The sequence below is a fragment of the Loxodonta africana genome, chromosome 22 (assembly GCF_030014295.1).
Source record: "Loxodonta africana isolate mLoxAfr1 chromosome 22, mLoxAfr1.hap2, whole genome shotgun sequence".
NCBI classification, from domain to species: domain Eukaryota; kingdom Metazoa; phylum Chordata; class Mammalia; order Proboscidea; family Elephantidae; genus Loxodonta; species Loxodonta africana.
Genome location: NC_087363.1, coordinates 15,246,155 through 15,265,808, shown reverse-complemented (window position 1 = coordinate 15,265,808; position 19,654 = coordinate 15,246,155). Strand labels below are relative to the sequence as shown.

The following is a 19,654-nucleotide window of genomic DNA, read 5'->3' as shown; positions in this document are numbered from 1 at the left end:
GGTATAATGAAGGACTCCAAAAATATTTAACAAATCTCACAAGGTTAGGTATTTAAAGCATAAGATACACAATGTAGTAGATTTGAACTGCCAACCTTTCGGTTAGCATGAGCCACCAGGGCTCCTTACAATGTAACAGATAACTAAATAAATGTACTCAACTCCCTGGGAAATAAACATACTTTAGGAGATGGATAACTTGTGAGCCAAAGCCTAAAGGAAGAGTTACAGGTTTCAGAAGTAAAATCTTCACATATTTTTTCCAACATGGGCATCCAGGAGACAGCAAGGTGACAATTCTGTAGACAAACCCAAGTTCCATCTTCTAATGCTGCTTTAATCATCTTTGTTGCAATTGGTCCTTGTCCCTGTCCCAGTGAAATAGCTTGAAACTTATTTCCAGACATAGCTTTATCATTTGCAAATTTCAGCAGGCCTAAGAAGGTCACAAAAAATTTTGTCTCACTACTAATTCTAAAATTAACAGATGTATCTTATGATTTCAGTGTCTAGGTGTTTAATTGTGAAAAATTCCAGTTACCTTTCTCTGTAAAGCTGGATTTATTAACTGATTTATAACTAGATATGTGCATTGAGTGTGATGTCTTATTTATAATTACTTAAGAGTTTACAGTATGTATTTACTCACTAGCCATGGGATCTGCTCCTGGAGATAGCACAAAGACTAAGGGGATAGTGCAATTTGAATCCAGGTAACTCTTTGCCAAATCAAATGGTGGAGGCTCTACAAACTTTTTCCCTAGTTTGTCAGTTACGTAGTTGGTTATAGCTGGGATAATCTGTTGAAGACAGAAAATATGACCATGAATTTTTATTTCACATACAGCTTTGATTATTGAAAACCAAGTGTAAAATGAGTCTAACAGCTAAGAAACAATGTAACACACCACAAAGTGCTAATTTCCTTGATATATGAAAAAACTGTACAAATTAATAGGACAAATCCAACAATCAAAAAGAAAATTTGGTAAAGGAGATGAATAGTTTATAGAAAATGAAATACAAACATATCTTAAACATATGAAAAGATGCTCAGTCTCATTCAGTCTAGCAGAGGTTGCAAAATGTCTCCGTTCTTTGCCGCCTTTTGGCAATAGAACCCAAAGATTTCCCAACTTCTCTTGCAGCTAGATATGGCTATGTGACAAAGTTTTAACCAGAGGGACCAAAAACCAGAGGGATATAAGTATAAATTATATATGGAACTTCCAGATCATATTTTTATAAGGAAGCAGTTTTCCTTCAACAGTCTCTTTCCCTCTTCAACAAATGTGGTGCTCATGAGCCAGCTTCAGCCTTGCTGGTGAGGCCACACTCTAAGGACTCCTCTAGCTGGAGAGAAGGAACCCGAGTCTCTGCATGATCTCAAGAACAGAGCTGCCCTGCCAGCCCTCAATCATTTGCCTCTGGGCTGTTAGGAGAGAGAGAGCAATTAACAGTCACTGTATTTTGAGTCTCTCTGTTACATCAGCTTAGTCTATACTCTAATACTTATAAAAAGAAAAATACAAATTATAACTATGCTTAAGAATCATTTTTCACCTATTGGCAATGATCCAAAAGTTTGGCAATACACTGTGTAGGCAAAAGTACTGGTAAACAGGCATTCTCAAATGTTGCCATGGAAGAGTAAATTGGTATAACTCCCACAGAGGGCAATTTAGCAATATTGGGTCAGTGGGCTTGTCCATTTGGCTTTTTTCTTTTATGAAAGCCAAATGGACAAGCCCACTGACCCAACCATTTTATTTCCAGGACTTTATTCTGACAAATATTTTCACATACATGAAATTACTTTTCAGTAAGATTCTTCACTGCAGCATTTTAATTGTAAAAAAAAAAAAAAAAATTTTTTTTTTTTAATAGTAGATAACATAAAAATGTAAAGGTCTGTTAGCTGGTAAAGGATCTGGTAAAGAAATTATGGTATATTTATACAGTGAAATACTATGCAATTGTGAAAAAGAACACGAAGCTCTTTATGAACTGATAGGGAAAAACAGCGTATGCCACCATTTCCATTACAAATAACTAGAATTCATATACATATACATATATATATATTTGTTGTTGTTGTTGTGTGCCCTCAAGTCACACGAGGTCACTCACAGTGACCATACAGGACAGAGTAGAACTGCCACATAGGGTTTCCTAGGCTGTAATCCTTACAGAAGCAGACTGTCATATCTTTCTCCTATAGAGTGGCTAGTAGGTTCAAACCACCAACCTTTCTGTTGGCAGCCTGGTGCTTCACCACTGTGGTACCAGGGCTCCATTTCTGTATACATAGAAGGATACACAGAGGTGGATAACACTGATTGCCTGAGGAGAGGGATGCTGAAAGACTGAGGGGGAGATGCGAGCTGCTCCTTGCACTGAATACCAATATTCATGTGATTCAAGGGACTGTTGAGTTTTGAACCACAGGAATATGTTACTTATAAATTATACTAAAATGAATTAAAAATAAAATAATGCTACTCATCAACATTAGAAGCAGGACATAGGTACACAGAGGTGTAAGATATTATCTTCTAAATGCCCAACAGCTCCCTAAAGTGAAAGCTCTAGAAATTCAAAGGAGGAAGGAGAAATCAGCCCAGACTTCCGCAGCCCTGGAAGCTCCATAGAACAGGTGGAAATGATGGAGCCTTTTGTCTGAGTAATTTTGTGCAGCTTTGAGCCATTCTGTTACTATTGTGAAATAGCGGAAGTTACTAGGAGGTAAGAAAGAAATGGGAAAAAGGTACCAGGTTAGCAAACTGACTGCCAGGCTGTAGTTTTGTCATTATTCTGTATATTATTCTATAGGTATTGGAAAACCACTGAAGGTTTTTTTTTAAAAGAGCTTATAATGACATAGTAGCTTTTAATTTTTTTCTTTAATCTCATGAGCAATGATGAAGTCTTTGTTTATTCTTGTACCCCAACATCATGTGTGCTTTATACCTAGCACAGTAAATCTTTAAAACAGTAAAGAGAGACCTGAGTACACAGACTTTGCTCCCCGTTACTCTAAGCTCTGGCCTGAGCCAACGCCTCCTGAGGTGATGTGATCACAGTCCAGTGTGATAGTTTTCTATAGAAAGGATGCCCTTATAGTTCTCTGTAGAAAAGATAGCTCAATAATTTAATGTAAGAAAAAAGGTTACAAACCTTCCCTATAAGATTTCAATCCTTCATGTAAGATACTCTAGAGAAGATATTCTGTAGACCTGAGAAGATCGGGAGCCTTGGTGGCACAGTGGTTAAGAGCTCAGCTGCTAACCAAAAGATCCGCAATTCGAATCCACCAGCTGTTCCTTGGAAACCCTATGGGGCTCTTCTACTCTGTCCTTCAGAGTCACTATGAGTCAGAATCAACTCAATGACAACAGATTTGAGAAGACATAGAGATGGGCTTTAATTCAATTTAGTTGGATTCAATTCAGTTCAACTTAATTCACAGACATTTACTGCGCTCCTACCATCTGCTAGGCAAAGCTCTAGATCCTTGAGATTCAAAGCAAAATAAGACACAGGTCCTGGCCTCAACAACCTCACAACTAACAGACAATTACTGTCTATTCTAGTGTGGTAAGCGCTTCAGTGTTTAAGCACAGGCTCTTAAGCATGGTAGACAAAGCAGTAACTCATGGTATTGAAATGGTATCTCCATTTGCTGGCAGGGACCTGGCCGTTCTGTGGACTATAAAAGGGCAGGTGTTTGCCAGGTGCACAGCTAGTCCTTCCTCAGTGTGCCATGAATAAGGGAGGCTACTGGTGATAAAATAATGAATAAAGTATTGTTTTTGGACTTTAAGACATTTATTGTCTAGTTAGGGGGGAACATATACATAAAACTAGCAAGTAGGGAAGAAATCAGGTTAAGTTTTAACGATGTACAACAAAGGTCTTTGGGAGTTAGAGTAAGGAGAAATGCTTCAAGAGTCAAAAAATTACGTAGATCTCTGAATCACTCTAGAGACTGAATGAGGTATTACATAATGCTCCTTGTGAGACTTCACTAAAAACAAGAAACGTTAAAAAAAAGGGGGGGGGGAGGGGAAGGAAAGAAGAAGGAAGGAAGGAAGAAAATACTGAAATCACTTTCAAAACCTTCATTTTATACGTGGTGAAACTGGAGCTCAAAAAAGTAAAGTTGCTTAAAGTGTGAATTAAGTGTATGGGCATAGTTTTCAGTTTTCTTTCTGTTAAAAAATTTCCTTTTGTAACACCATAATCATCTTTCTTGAATGTGTAAAACTGTATCAGCCTGCCTGTCTAACCTGTAGAAAACTTCTGTGCATGTTTGAACTAATAAAATTGTGACCCGTACAAGATTTCCACCATCTTCCAGCCATGATTAAATAACAGGGAGCAGATTTACCCTCCTCCATAAACAACTTAAAAATCGCCAAAATTAATGCAACAACCATTTTCAGACATCGGGCAAAGGTGGCACATACTGTGATCCCTGAGAAAAGGAAACAAACACGATGAATTCTATTATTCTCTTGCTTTTATGCCTGGAAGTACATTCCAACGGAGCAAGGAGAATGACTGCAGGGCAACACATGCTGAGTTGGGAAGACAGAGATCAGAGCTCAAGGAGGCTAAGGCTGCTGAAAGTTGCAGAGTTTCAATTAGGTGGGAACTATGCAGAAAAAACAGCTCTTGAATCTTTGCTGAAAACTATGATGTGCACACATAAAGCCAAGCAAAGAACAACTGAGGAGCTGTGAGTTGGGAAGTTCCCAGAGTTCACACAAGACTGGGAACCATTCAAGTTCCCAATAGCTATATTGGAGAGTCCTTGTTGATCACTTGGTGGCATTCAATTAAGACCAGAGAAGGCTACACCTTAGTAAAAAAATGGGGCTAAATTATCCATTGAATAAAGGCTATTCTATACCTGCCCAAATAAATCTTTAACACAATCTTTGAAAGGAATAATCTGAATTTAAGTAATTTAACTACACAGCACAGGGGTGGAAACCCTGGTGGTGTAGTGGTTCAGTGCTATGGCTGCTAACCAAAAGGCTGGCAGTTCAAATCCACCAGGCATTCCTTAGAAACCATATGGGGCAGTTCTACTCTGTCCTGTAGGGTCGCTATGAGTTGGAATTGACTCACCACTCAACGGCAATGGTTTTTTTTTAGCACAGGGGTTGGAGTACTTTTTCTATAAATTACCACATAGTACATATTTTAGGTTTTGTGGGCCACATAGAGTTTCTGTTGCATATTCTTCTTTTTTTTTAAACAACTCTTTAAATATATGAAAGTCATTCTTGGCTCGTGGGCTGTACAAAAACAGGCCAGAGCTGGATTTGGTCCATAAGTGTTATTTGCTGACTCCTGAACTAGCATAACAAAGTTCAACAATCTTTAAAGGAAGACAACAAAATCCAAATCATCAATAACATAACATTTACAATGACCAGCATTCAATAAAATATGGCTGGACATGCCAAGAAGCAAAAAAATGTAACCCATAATCAAGAGAAACATCAGTGAATAGAAACAGGACCAGAAATGATGTAATTAGCAGTTAAGTATTTAAAAACAGTTACCATAATTGTGTTCAAACATTCAAAGGAAAACATGAACAGAGTGAGAAGAGAAATAGAAAATATAAAAAAGAACCAAATGGAATTTCTAGAGGTGAAACATATAAGAACTGAAATGAAAAATGAATTGGATGAAATTAATAGCAGATTAAACACTACAAAAGAAGAAATCAGCAAATTTAAAGATAGTCATAGAAACTCTCCAAATTGAAGCAGAGAAATACAAAAAAATTAAAAATAGTTAACAGACTATCACTCACTAGTGACATAATATCAAGCAGTCTAATGTATATGTAATTGGAATTCTGGGTAGAGAGTACAAAAAATATTTGAAGAAATAATGGTAAAAATTGTTTCTCAAGTTGAGGAAAACTATAAACCCACAGACCCAAGAAGCCCAGTGAACCCTAAGCAGGATAATCAACCCCTCTGAGCATCTGAAATGAGGATTAAAGATCCAAATAGCAATAACTTTAAATCTGGTACTTCATAAATAGCAAAATATCTGGGTTCCAACTAGAATATATTTGTCTTTTACCTTATCAGGTCTTAAGCACCGAAGAATTATTATTTTCTGTAGTTCATTTAGTGTTGTATCCATTGGTTGTGGAAATTTAGCATTGTGTGGCTCTTTACTGTCATAGATTTCCCGCCATTCAAGTATATTTTCAGAAAAATGCTCCCTAGTGAAAAAAAGGTTAATAATTATTCTTTTCATTGGGGAAAAAAATTAAACCAGAGATTGCTAGCAAGGGGATGAAAAAAGACAGCTATAGGACTATTCAAAAATCATCAAATTTAAATAATTACCTGAGTCCTCTGAAGGCAGGATATTCACTTGCACGACAAATTTCCTCCCAACTTTTATCCTGTAGCCAAGATGGATCAGGATTTTTCTCAGCACTCTTAAGACTTACTCCTCCAGTCAAAAGAAACATCAGTTCCTGGTAGTCAATCTCTTTCCTTGCCCTGTGTTCCCAAAATAAGGACTGTTGGAAATTGCTGATCTTAAAATTGAATGAAGTCGGAGGCGGGGCCGAGATGGCGGACTAGGTAGACGCTACCTCGGATCCCTCTTGCAACAAAGACTCAGAAAAACAAGTGAATCGATCACATACATAACAATCTACGAACCCTGAACAACAAACACAGATTTAGAGACGGAGAACGAACAAATACTGGGAAGCAGCGACTGTTTTCGGAGCCTGGAGCCAGCGTCCCAGTCAGGCAACCTTGGCGCAGGGCTTAGGTCTGGGCCCAGGGGAGCTGAACTCAAAATCTCGTGACTGTGCAAACAAGGGGCACAGCCCTACCCCACTGAACTGACCCCGGGAGGGGGCCCAGCTGGTCCGCGTGGGCGGCATGGCGACGCGGCTGGTGGGAGAAGTCCCCGGGAGGCAGTGACTGGTTTTGGAGCTGGGAGTGCAGCGTCCCAGCAGGGGAACCTTGATGCTGGGCTTTGGACTGGCAGCGGAGGATCTGACCGTGGCTTCAGCAGGACAGACCCCCGGGGGCAATCTCCACACAGCCAGCACACACAGGCGACATGCCCCTCGGGAATCTCAGATAAAATAGTCATTCCAAGCAAGATAAGCAACTTTGGCTATATTCCGAGGTGCTACTCTCCTATTTCTCTGAACCCTCCCCCACCCTTCCCAGGCAACTTCATTAACATTGGAATTTCCTGAGCCAGAGGGAGAACAGCTCCAGCTCCGCGGCAGCTTTGCTTTTCCCTTTTTTTTTTTTTGGTCTTTTCCTAACCCATTCTTCTGGCCTGAGAGAAGGAACCACAAAAAATCCAGGGACCAAAAATCCATCCCTAATTGGACTAAAAACACAGAACCACCTACAGCCAAGCATATATGATCCAAATCTCAGACTTCCATCCTTACAGGGAACAAGGTGGCGGTTATAATCTAAAGGCAGTTCTGATAGGGATCTGACTGCATTTTTTTTTAGTGGATTTTCTGGAAAAACAAGTTTCCCAGGTCTGATATCTCTGCTTATTCAACAGAGCCCTAACTGACCCACAACAGGGAACTGAGGGCTGAAGCTCCCCCCAGACCACCTAGCCTCTTGCCTTAGGGGTCTAAGGAGGGTGACACCTACCAATCAGTAGAGGTACTTGCACTGGGGGCCTAAGGTACAGCTGCAGTGCCCTCCCACCAAGGTGCTATAGGAATAGAGACACACCTACCTCACTGACACTTGGGGGAAGACTGTCAGCATCCTGCCCCCCTGGAGGGTGAATCGCAGCTGCTAATAGAATCTGGTGCATACAACTATCACCACTACTTCTCGAGGTGGATAGGTGTTAGGGTGCAGCACACACTTGATGACCCAAAATCAGATTCTACTCAAGAACAGTGAATAGACTCAGGCATATATATATCTGGCAACAGCCCAAACCAGCTGGTAATAGGTCATAAGTTAGTCAAGGGCTACAACAAACAAGACAGCACAATCTAGTAGCCCATCCACGTATATTGAAAGAAAACAAAACAAGACTCAGTGAGCAATTATAGAATACACCACTACTATATCTTAGTGATGGCTTGGAGACAGCAGTCGATATCAAACCACATAAAGAAGCAGACCATGACAGCTTCTACAACCCCCCAACCTAAAGAATCAAAATCTTTCCCAAATGAAGATACAATCCTGGAATTATCAGATACAGAATATAAAAAACTAATTTACAGAATGCTTCAAGACATCAGGGGTGACCTCAGAAACGAAATAAGGCAAACTGCAGAAAAAGCCAAGGAACACACTGATAAAACAGTTGAAGAACTCAAAAAGATTATTCAAGAACATAGTGGAAAAATTAATAAGTTCCAAGAATCCGTAGGGAGACAGCATGTAGAAATCCAAAAGATTAACAATAAAATTACAGAATTAGACAATGCAATAGGAAGTCAGAGGAGCAGACTCGAGCAATTAGAATGCAGACTGGGAAATCTGGAGGACCAGGGAATTAACACCAACATAGTTGAAAAAAAATCAGATAAAAGAATTAAAAAAAATGAAGAAACCCTAAGAATCATGTGGAACTCTATCAAGAAGGATAACTTGCGTGTGATTGGAGTCCCAGAACAGGGAGGGAGGACAGAAAACACAGAGAAAATAGTTGAAGATCTGCTGACAGAAAACTTCCCTGACATCACGAAAGACGAAAGGATATCTATCCAAGATGCTCATCGAACCCCATTTAAGATTGATCCAAAAAGAAAAACACCAAGACATATTATCATCAAACTTGTCAAAACCAAAGATAAACAGAAAATTTTAAAAGCAGCCAGGGAGAAAAGAAAGGTCTCCTTCAAGAAGAATCAATAAGTTCAGACTACTCAGCAGAAACCATGCAGGCAAGAAGGCAATGGGACGACATATACAGAGCACTGAAGGAGAAAAACTGCCAGCCAAGGATCATATATCCAGCAAAACTCTCTCTGAAATATGAAGGCGAAATTAAGATATTTACAGATAAACACAAGCTTAGAGAATTTGCAAAAACCAAACCAAAGCTACAAGAAATACTAAAGGAAATTGTTTGGTCAGAAAACCAATAACATCAGATACCAGCACAACACAAGGTCACAAAACAGAACATCCTGATATCAACTCAAATAGGGAAATCACAAAAACAAATTAAGATTAATTAAAAAAAAATGCTCATAACAGGGAATCACTGAAGTCAACACGTAAAAGATCACAATAATCAAAAAGAGGGACTAAATACAGGTGCCATAGAACTGCCATATGGAGAGTGATACAAGGCGATATAGGACAATACAAGTTAGGTTTTTACTTAGAAAAATAGGGGTAAATATTAAGGTAACCACAAAGAGGTATAACAACTCCATAACTCAAGATAAAAGCCAAGAAAAACGTAACGAGTCAATAAACATAAAGTCAAACACTACGAAAATGAGAATCTCACAATTTACTAAGAAAAACGTCTCAGCACAAAAAAGTAAGTGGAAAAATGTAATTGTCAACAACACACATAAAAAGGCATCAAAATGACAACACTAAACACTTATTTATCTATAATTACCCTGAATGTAAATGGACTAAATGCACCAATAAAGAGACAGAGAGTCTCGGACTGGATAAAGAAACATGATCCGTCTATATGCTGCCTACAAGAGACACACCTTAGACTTAGAGACACAAACAAACTAAAACTCAAAGGATGGAAAAAAATTTATCAAGCAAACAATAAGCAAAAAAGAAGAGGAGTAGCAATATTAATTTCTGACAAAATAGACTTTAGACTTAAATCCACCACAAAGGATAAAGAAGGATACTACATAATGATAAAAGGGACAATTGATCAGGAAGACATAACCATATTAAATATTTATGCACTCAATGAAAGGGCTGCAAGATACATAAATCAAATTTTAACAGAACTGAAAAGTGAGATAGACACCTCCACAATTATAGTGGGAGACTTCAACACACCACTTTCGGAGAAGGACAGGACATCCAGTAAGAAGCTCAATAGAGACATGGAAGATCTAATTACAACAATCAACCAACTTGACCTCATTGACTTATACAGAACTCTCCACCCAACTGCTACAAAGTATACTTTTTTTTCTAGCGCACATGGAACATTCTCTAGAATAGACCACATATTAGGTCATAAAACAAACCTTTGCAGAATCCAAAACATCGAAATATTACAAAGCATCTTCTCAGACCACAAGGCAATAAAAGTAGAAATCAATAACAGAAAAACTAGGGAAAAGAAATCAAATACTTGGAAACTGAACAATACTCTCCTGAAAAAAGACTGGGTTATAGAAGACATCAAGGAGGGAATAAGGAAATTCATAGAATGCAACGAGAATGAAAATACTTCCTATCAAAACCTCTGGGACACAGCAAAAGCAGTGCTCAGAGGCCAATTTATATCGATAAATGCACACATACAAAAAGAAGAAAGAGCCAAAATCAGAGAACTGTCCCTACAACTTGAACAAATAGAAACTGAGCAACAAAAGAATCCATCAGGCGCCAGAAGAAAACAAATAATAAAAATTAGAGCTGAACTAAATGAATTAGAGAACAGAAAAACAATTGAAAGAATTAACAAAGCCAAAAGCTGGTTCTTTGAAAAAATTAACAAAATTGATAAACCATTGGCTAGACTGACTAAAGAAATACAGGAAAGGAAACAAATAACCCGAATAAGAAACGAGAAGGGCCACATCACAACAGACCCAACTGAAATTAAAACAATCGTATCAGACTATTACGAAAAATTGTACTCTAACCAATTTGCAAACCTAGAAGAAATGGATGAATTCCTGGAAAAACACTACCTACCTAAACTAACACATTCAGAAGTAGAACAACTAAATAGACCCATAACAAAAAGAGATTGAAACAGTAATCAAAAAACTCCCAACCAAAAAAAGCCCTGGCCCAGACGGCTTCACTGCAAAGTTCTACCAAACTTTCAGAGAAGAGTTAACACCACTACTACTAAAGGTATTTCAAAGCATAGAAAATGACGGAATACTACCCAACTCATTCTATGAAGCCACCATCTCCCTGATACCAAAACCAGATAAAGACATTACAAAAAAAGAAAATTACAGACCTATATCCCTCATGAACATAGACGCAAAAATCCTCAACAAAATTCTAGCCAATAGAATTCAACAACATATCAAAAAAATAATTCACCACGACCAAGTGGGATTTATACCAGGTATGCAAGGCTGGTTTAATATTAGAAAAACCATTAATGTAAGCCACCACATAAATAAAACAAAAGACAAAAACCACATGATCTTATCAATTGATGCAGAAAAGGCATTTGACAAAGTCCAACACCCATTTATGATAAAAACTCTCACCAAAATAGGAATTGAAGGAAAATTCCTCAACATAATAAAGGGCATCTATGCAAAGCCAACAGCCAACATCACTCTAAATGGAGAGAATCTGAAAGCATTTCCCTTGAGAACGGGAACCAGACAAGGATGCCCTTTATCATCGCTCTTATTCAACATTGTGCTAGAAGTCCTAGCCAGAGCAGTTAGGCTAGACAAAGAAATAAAGGGCATCCGGATTGGCAAGGAGGAAGTAAAATTATCTCTATTTGCAGATGACATGATCTTATACACAGAAAACCCTAAGGAATCCTCCAGAAAACTACTGAAACTAATAGAAGAGTTTGGCAGAGTCTCAGGTTATAAGATAAACATACAAAAATCACTTGGATTCCTCTACATCAACAAAAAGAACATCGAAGACGAAATAACCAAATCAATACCATTCACAGTAGCCCCCAAGAAGATAAAATACTTAGGAATAAATCTTACCAAGGATGTAAAAGACCTATACAAAGAAAACTACAAAGCTCTACCATAAGAAATTAAAAAGGACCTACTTAAGTGGAAAAACATACCTTGCTCATGGATAGGAAGACTTAACATAGTAAAAATGTCTATTCTACCAAAAGCCATCTATACATACAATGCACTTCCGATCCAAATTCCAATGTCATTTTTTAAGGTGATAGAGAAACAAATCACCAACTTCATATGGAAGGGAAAGAAGCCTCGGATAAGCAAAGCATTACTGAAAAAGAAGAAGAAAGTGGGAGGCCTCACTCTACCTGATTTCAGAACCTATTATACAGCCACAGTAGTCAAAACAGCCTGGTATTGGTACAACAACAGGTACATAGACCAGTGGAACAGAAATTGAGAACCCAGACATAAATCCATCCACATATGAGCAGCTGATATTCGACAAAGGCTCAGAGTCAGTTAATTGGGGAAAAGATAGTCTTTTTAACAAATGGTGCTGGCATAACTGGATATCCATTTGCAAAAAAATGAAACAGGACCCATACCTCACACCAAGCACAAAAACTAACTCCAAGTGGATCAAAGACCTAAACATAAAGACTAAAACGATAAATATCTTGGAAGAAAAAATAGGGACAACCTTAGGAGCCCTAATACAAGGCATAAACAGAATACAAAACATTACCAAAAATGACGAAGAGAAACCAGATAACTGGGAGCTCCTAAAAATCAAACACGTATGCTCATCTAAAGACTTCACCAAAAGAGTAAAAAGACCACCTACAGATTGGGAAAGAATTTTCAGCTATGACATCTCCAACCAGCGCCTGATCTCTAAAATCTATATGATTCTGTCAAAACTCAACCACAAAAAGACAAACAACCCAATCAAGAAGTGGGCAAAGGATATGAACACACATTTCACTAAAGAAGATATTCAGGCAGCTAACAGATACATGAGAAAAAGCCCTCGATCATTAGCCATTCGAGAAATGCAAATTAAAACCACGATGAGATTCCATCTCACTCCAACGAGGCTGGCATTAATCCAAAAAACACAAAATAATAAATGTTGGAGAGGCTGCGGAGAGATTGGAACTCTTATACACTGCTGGTGGGAATGTCAAATGGTACAACCACTTTGGAAATCTATCTGGCGTTATCTTAAACAGTTAGAAATAGAACTACCATACAACCCAGAAATCCCACTCCTCGGAACATACCCTAGAGAAATAAGAGCATTCAGACAAACAGATATATGCACACCCATGTTTACTGCAGCTCTGTTTACAATAGCAAAAAGCTGGAAGCAACCAAGGTGTCCATCAATGGATGAATGGGTAAATAAATTGTGGTATATTCACACAATGGAATACTACGCATCGATAAAGAACAGTGACGAATCTGTGAAACATTTCGTAACATGGAGGAACCTGGAAGGCAGTATGCTGAGTGAAATTAGAGGCAAAAGGACAAATATTGTATAAGACCACTATTATAAGATCCTGAGAAATAGTATAAACTGAGAAGAACACATACTTTTGTGGTTACGAGGCGGGGAGGGAGGGAGGGTGGGAGAGGGTTTTTTATTGATTAATCAGTAGATAAGAACTGCTTTAGGTGAAGGGAAAGACAACACTCAATACATGGAAGGTCAGCTCAATTGGACTGGACCAAAAGCAAAGAAGTTTCCAGGATAAAGTGAATGCTTCAAAGGTCAGCGGAGCAAGGGCGGGGGTTTGGGGAACATGGTTTAAGGGGACTTCTAAGTCAATTGGCAAAATAATTCTATTATGAAAACATTCTGCATCCCACTTTGAAATGTGGCGTCTGGTGTCTTAAATGCTAACAAGCGGCCATCTAAGATGCATCAATTGGTCTCAACCCACCTGGAGCAAAGGAGAATGAAGAACACTAAGGTCAAACGACAACTAAGAGCCCAAGAGACAGAAAGGGCCACATGAACCAGAGACCTACATCATCCTGAGACCAGAAGAACTAGTTGGTGCCCGGCCACAATCGATGACTGCCCTGACAGGGAGCACAACAGAGAACCCCTGAGGGAGCAAGAGATCAGTGGGATGCAGACCCCAAATTCTCATAAAAAGACCATACTTAATGGTCTGACTGAGACTAGAGGAATGCCGGTGGTCATGGTCCCCAAACCTTCTGTTGGCACAGGACAGGAACCATCCCCGAAGACAACTCATCAGACATGAAAGGGACTGGACAGTGGGTAGGAGAGAGATGCTGATGAAGAGTGAGCTAATGATATCAGGTGGACACTTGAGACTGTGTTGGCATCTCCTGTCTGGAGGGGGGATGGGAGGATAGAGAGAGTTGGAAGCTGGCAAAATTGTCACGAAAGGAGAGACTGGAAGGGCTGACTCATTAGGGAGAGAGCAAGTGGTAGTATGGAGTAAGATGTATATAAACTTATATGTGACAGTCTGACTTGATTTGTAAACGTTCACTTGAAGCTCGATAAAAGTTAATAAAAAAAAAATTGAATGAAGCCAATTTCTGCTTCTAGCCAGGAAGGAGTAAACAGGACTGGACTTAGCCTCCTGCTGTAAACAACTAGAAAACTGGACAAAATGAATGAAACATCTGTATTTGGAAACTGTGTAACAGCCAGTGCAGGACTTTGGTCCCTGAAAGAAGGGACACAAAGAAGTGAGCCCCATGATTGCCTCAGCTGTCTGCCTGAAGGTACTTTCCAAACCATGCAGCAGGGAGGAGATCTAAATCAGAGTTTGGCAGTATTGCTGAGTTGAAGAGACAGAGACAAGAGTTAAGGAAGACTAAGGTAGCTCCCAAAAGGTCAGCAGTTCAAATCTCCCAGCTGCTCCTTGGAAACCCTATGGGGCAGTTCTACCCGGCCTATACAGTTGCTATGAGTCGGAACCAAATCAAAGGCACCTAACAACAACAAGGCAGCTCCCTAGAAAGAAGGGGGATTCATGGTAAAGGAGCTCCAGAAATCTGCATAGATGTCATCTTGTTTCTACTGTTAAATACTAAGGCATGGCTGAGTAGGGTAAAACTCCATCAGGCCAGCAAAGACTGTCTGGGGAGCTGTAAATTAAGTAACTCCCGCATCTCACACAGAGCTGGAAAATATGAGTTCTTGCCAGCCAGAGTTGAGTCCTTGTTGAAAAAACAAAACAAAACAAAACACCCGAGGAATTCAGTGGAGACTTCAGAGGGATCATCCCCTGCTAAGTGAAGCTAACCTAGCCTTAGCATAAAGGTTACTCTAAAACTGCCATAAGAAAGCTTAAAAAAAAAAGCCTTAAAAGGATCAAACTAATCCAGTAGTACTTTAACTACCTACAAAAGTAAAGTCTAATGCTCTTTAAAGGAATAAAAAGGATCCAGCATTTATCAATATAAGATTCACAACATCCATAACCCGGAGAAAAATCAGTCAATAGAAACAGACCTAGAACAGATAGACATGATACAATTAGCAGAACAAGAATGTTAAAACAGCCATTATAAATAAATATGCCATTATAAAGCCATTATAAATAAATATGCTGAAGGTTTTAAAGGAAAATATAAACATAATGAAGAAAAAATGTAAGATATATATTGTTATTGTTACGTGCCATTGAATTGGCTCCAACTCATAGTGACCCTATGTATAACAGAACGAGACACTGCCCAGTCCTGTGCCATACCCACAATCATTGTTATGCTTGAGCCCACTGTTGCAGCCACTGTGTCAATTCATCTCACTGAGGGTCCTACTCTTTTTCGCTGACCCTCTACTTTACCAAGCATGATGTCCTTCTCCGGGGACTTAACTCTCCTGACAACATGTCCAAAGTATGCAAGACGTAGCCTCGCCATCCTTGTTTCTAAGGAGCATTCTGGTTGTACTTCTTCCAAGACAGATTTGTTTGTTCTTTTGGCAGTCCATGCCATATTCAATATTCTTCGCCAACACCACAATTCAAAGGCATCGATTCTTCTTCTGTCTTCCTTATTCATTGTTCAGCTTTTGTATGCATATGGTACGACTGAAAATACCATGGCTCGGGTCAGGCATACCTTAGTCTTCAAGGGGTATGGTGAAAAGACAAAACCCTGACGCATATCTTTCCTGATTTTAAACCATGAAGTATCCCCTTATTCTGTCCAAACAGCTGCCTCTTGATCTATGTACAGGTCCCTCATGAGCACAATTAAGTGCTCTGGAACTCCCATTCTTTGAAATGTTATACATAATTTGTTATGATCCACACAGTTGAATACATTTGCGTAGTCAGCAAAACAGAGGTAAACATGAATTTTTGGCAGTTCCCTGTTGATATATTGCTGCAGCTGTTTTTGAATGATCTTCAGCAAAATTTTACTTGCATGGGATATCAACGATATTGTTTGATAATTTTCGCATTCAGTTGGATCACATTTCTTGGGAATAGGCGTAAATATAGATCTCCTCTAGTAGGTTGACCAGGTAGCTGTCTTCCAAATTTCTTGGCATAGATGACTGAGCGCTTCCAGCACTGCACCCGTTTGTTGAAACACCTCAACAGATGTTTTATCAATTCCTGGAGACTTGTTTTTTGCCAATGCTTTCAGTGCAGCTTGATGGAACGTCAACTAATTCTTTTTGGTATAATGACTCTGTGTATTCCTTCCATCTTCTTTAGATGTTTCCTGCATCGTTTAGTATTTTCCCCGTAGAATCCTCACTATTGCAACTCCAGGCTTAAATTTTTTCTTCAGTTTTTTCAGCTTGAGAAACGCCGAGTGTGTTCTTCCCTTTTGGTTTTCTATCTCCAGCTCTCTGCACATGTCATTACAATACTTTGTCTTCTCAAGCCGCCCTTTGAAGTCTTCTGTTCAGTTCTTTTACTTCATCATTTCTTCCTTTTGTTCAAGGGCAAGTGTCAGAGTCTCTCTGACTTCCATTTTGTTTTTTTTTTTCTTTCCTGTCTTTTTAATGACTTCTTGCTTTCTTCATGTATGATCTCCTTGATGTCTTTCCACAACTTGTCTGGTCTTTGGTCATTAGCATTCAATGCATCAAATCTATTCTTGAGATGGTCTCTAAATTCAGGTGGGACATACTCAAGGTCATACTTTCATTCTCATGGACTTGTTCTAATTTTCTTCAGTTTCAGCTTGAGCTTGCATATGAGCAACTGATGGTCTGTGCCACAGTTGGCCCCTGGCCTTGTTCTGACTGATGTTGAGCTTTTGCATAGTCTCCTTCCACAGAAGTAGTCGATTTGATTCCTGTGTATTCCATCTGGTAAGGTCCATGTGTGTAGTCGACATTTATGTTGGTGAAAAAAGGTATCTGCAATGAAGAAGTTGTTGGTCTTGCAAAATTCTATCATGCAGTCTCTGGCATCATTTCTATCACCGAGGCCAACTACTGATCCTTCTTCTTTGGTTCCATCTTTCGCATTCCAATCACCAGTAATTATCAACGCATCCTGATTGCATGTTCGATCAATTTAAGACTGCAGAAGTCAGTAAAAATCTTCAATTTCTTCATCTTTGGCCTTAGTGGTTGGTACATAAATTTAATAATAGTTGTATTAACTGGTCGTCCTTGTAGACTTATGGATATTATCCTATCACTGACAGCATTGTATTTCAGGATAGATCTTGAAATGTTCTTTTTGATGATGAATGCAACGCCATTCCTCTTCAAGTTGTCATTACCAACATAGTAGACCAGATGATTGTCCAATTCAAAGTGGGCAATACCAGTCCATTTCAGCTCACTAATGCCTAGGATATTCATGTTTATGCGTTCCATTTCATTTTTGACGATCTCCAATTTTCCTAGATTCATACTTCATACATTCCATGTTTCAATTATTATGGATGTTTGCAGCTGTTTCTTCTCATTTTGAATTGCTCCACGTCAGCAGATGAAGGTACAGAAAGCTTGACTCCATCCACATCATTAAGGTCGATTCTACTTTGAGAAGGCAGTTCTCTCCCAGTCGTCTTTTAAGTGCTTTTCAACCTGTGGGGTTCATCTTCCGGCACTATATCAGACAATGTTCCACTGCTATTCATGAGGTTTTCACTGGATAATTCTTTTCAGAAGAAGACTGCTTGGTCCTTCTTCCTAGTCTGTCTTAGTCTGGAAGCTCAGCTGAAACCTGTTCACCATGGGTGACCCTGCTGGTATCTGAATATTGCTGGCATAGCTTGAGCATCACAGCAACACACAAGCCCCCACAGTACAATAAACTCACAGACTTGTGGTGGAAGATATGTATATATATATATATATATATATATAAATATATATATATATTTATATATATAACCAAATGCAACTTCTAGAGATAAGGAATATCTGAAATAAAAGTTCATTGATTTTTTTATCCCCAGATTTATAAAGTTGAAAGTACTCATTACCAGCAAAGCTGCACTACAGGAAACATTAAAGGAAGTCCTTCAGGTGGATGGAAATCTAGATCTACACAAAAGAAAGAAGAGGGCCAGAAACGATAACTATGTGGGTAAACATAAAAGACTTTTCTTATTATTTAAGTGTCTTTAAAAGATACTTGACTATTTAGAGTAAAATAACCACAATGCACTGTGGGGTTTATAACACATGTGCCAGTAAAATATACGGCAACAATAAAACAAAGGCCAGGAGGGGAGAAATGGAAGTACATTGTTGCACGTTTTTATACTATATACATACACATGAAGTATAAATTTACTAGATAGATTGTGATAAGGTAAAGAGTTATACTATAACTCAAAAGCAATTACTAAAAAAAAAAGTTATAGCTAATAAGTCAACAAAACTGATAACGTGGAATCATAAAAAATACTCAGTCTTGAAAAAGGCAGTCTGAAACATGAAAAAAGAACAGATGGATGAAATAGAAAACAAACAATAAGATGGTAGATTTAAACGTAATTGTATCTCTTATCACATTAAAATAGTCTGCATTGTAGAAGAGGGTAAAAGTAGCAAAAATAATTAGACTATGGCATTTTGAGGATGCATGTTGTAATTTCTATGTTAATCATTATAGAAGGAATAAGTAAGGGTATAACCAAGAGAAAAGAGAAGAAAAAAAGAAAAAGATTTTAAAATCGACTTTATAAAAAAGAAAGGGAAGAAAAAGCAAACATTTATCTGTTGAAATACATAGAAAAGAAATAATAAATTTAAAAAATATATAAATTATATTACATATTAATGGACTAAACATTACAATTAAAAGATAAAGATTGTCAAACTGGATTTGTAAAATCCTCAACTACATGCTGCTTTCAAGAAATCTCAAATATCAAGGTACAAAATGCTGAAAATAAAGGATGGAAAAAGGTAAACCTTATAAATACCAAATTACAGGGAAAAGTATAGGCAAATCTGCTGCAAAAGACCTCTTTAAAGTGTTAAAAAGCAAAGACGTCCCTTTAAGGACTAAGGTGCACCTGACCCAAACCATGGTATTTTCAATTGCCTCATATGCATGTGAAAGTTGGACAATGAATAAGGGAGACTGAAGAAGAATTGCTGCCTTTGAATTATGGTGTTGCTGATGAACATTGAATATATTATGGACTGGCAGAAGAATGAAAACATCTGTTTTGGAAGAAGTACAGCCAGAATGCTCCTTAGAAGCAAGGTTGGTGAGACTTCCTCTCACCTACTTTGGACATGTTATCAGGAGGAACCAGCCCCTGGAAAAGGACATCATGCTTGGTAAAGTAGAAGGTGAGCAAAAAAGGGGAAGACCC

General features: G+C 38.5%; 1 protein-coding gene across 1 annotated transcript in view; it reads right to left on the bottom strand.

Annotated features, from left to right (window-relative positions):
- The window catches only part of DNAH12 (dynein axonemal heavy chain 12), a 212,477-nt gene that overhangs the window by 20,923 nt on the left and 171,900 nt on the right, over positions 1-19,654 (bottom strand). The window contains exons 61-64 of the mRNA XM_064274342.1: positions 6,384-6,542; positions 6,112-6,256; positions 650-800; positions 183-436 (exon numbers count right to left, since the gene is read on the bottom strand). Of these exons, the coding sequence (XP_064130412.1) occupies positions 183-436; positions 650-800; positions 6,112-6,256; positions 6,384-6,542 (709 nt within the window). The remainder of the gene's footprint in view (positions 1-182; positions 437-649; positions 801-6,111; positions 6,257-6,383; positions 6,543-19,654) is intronic.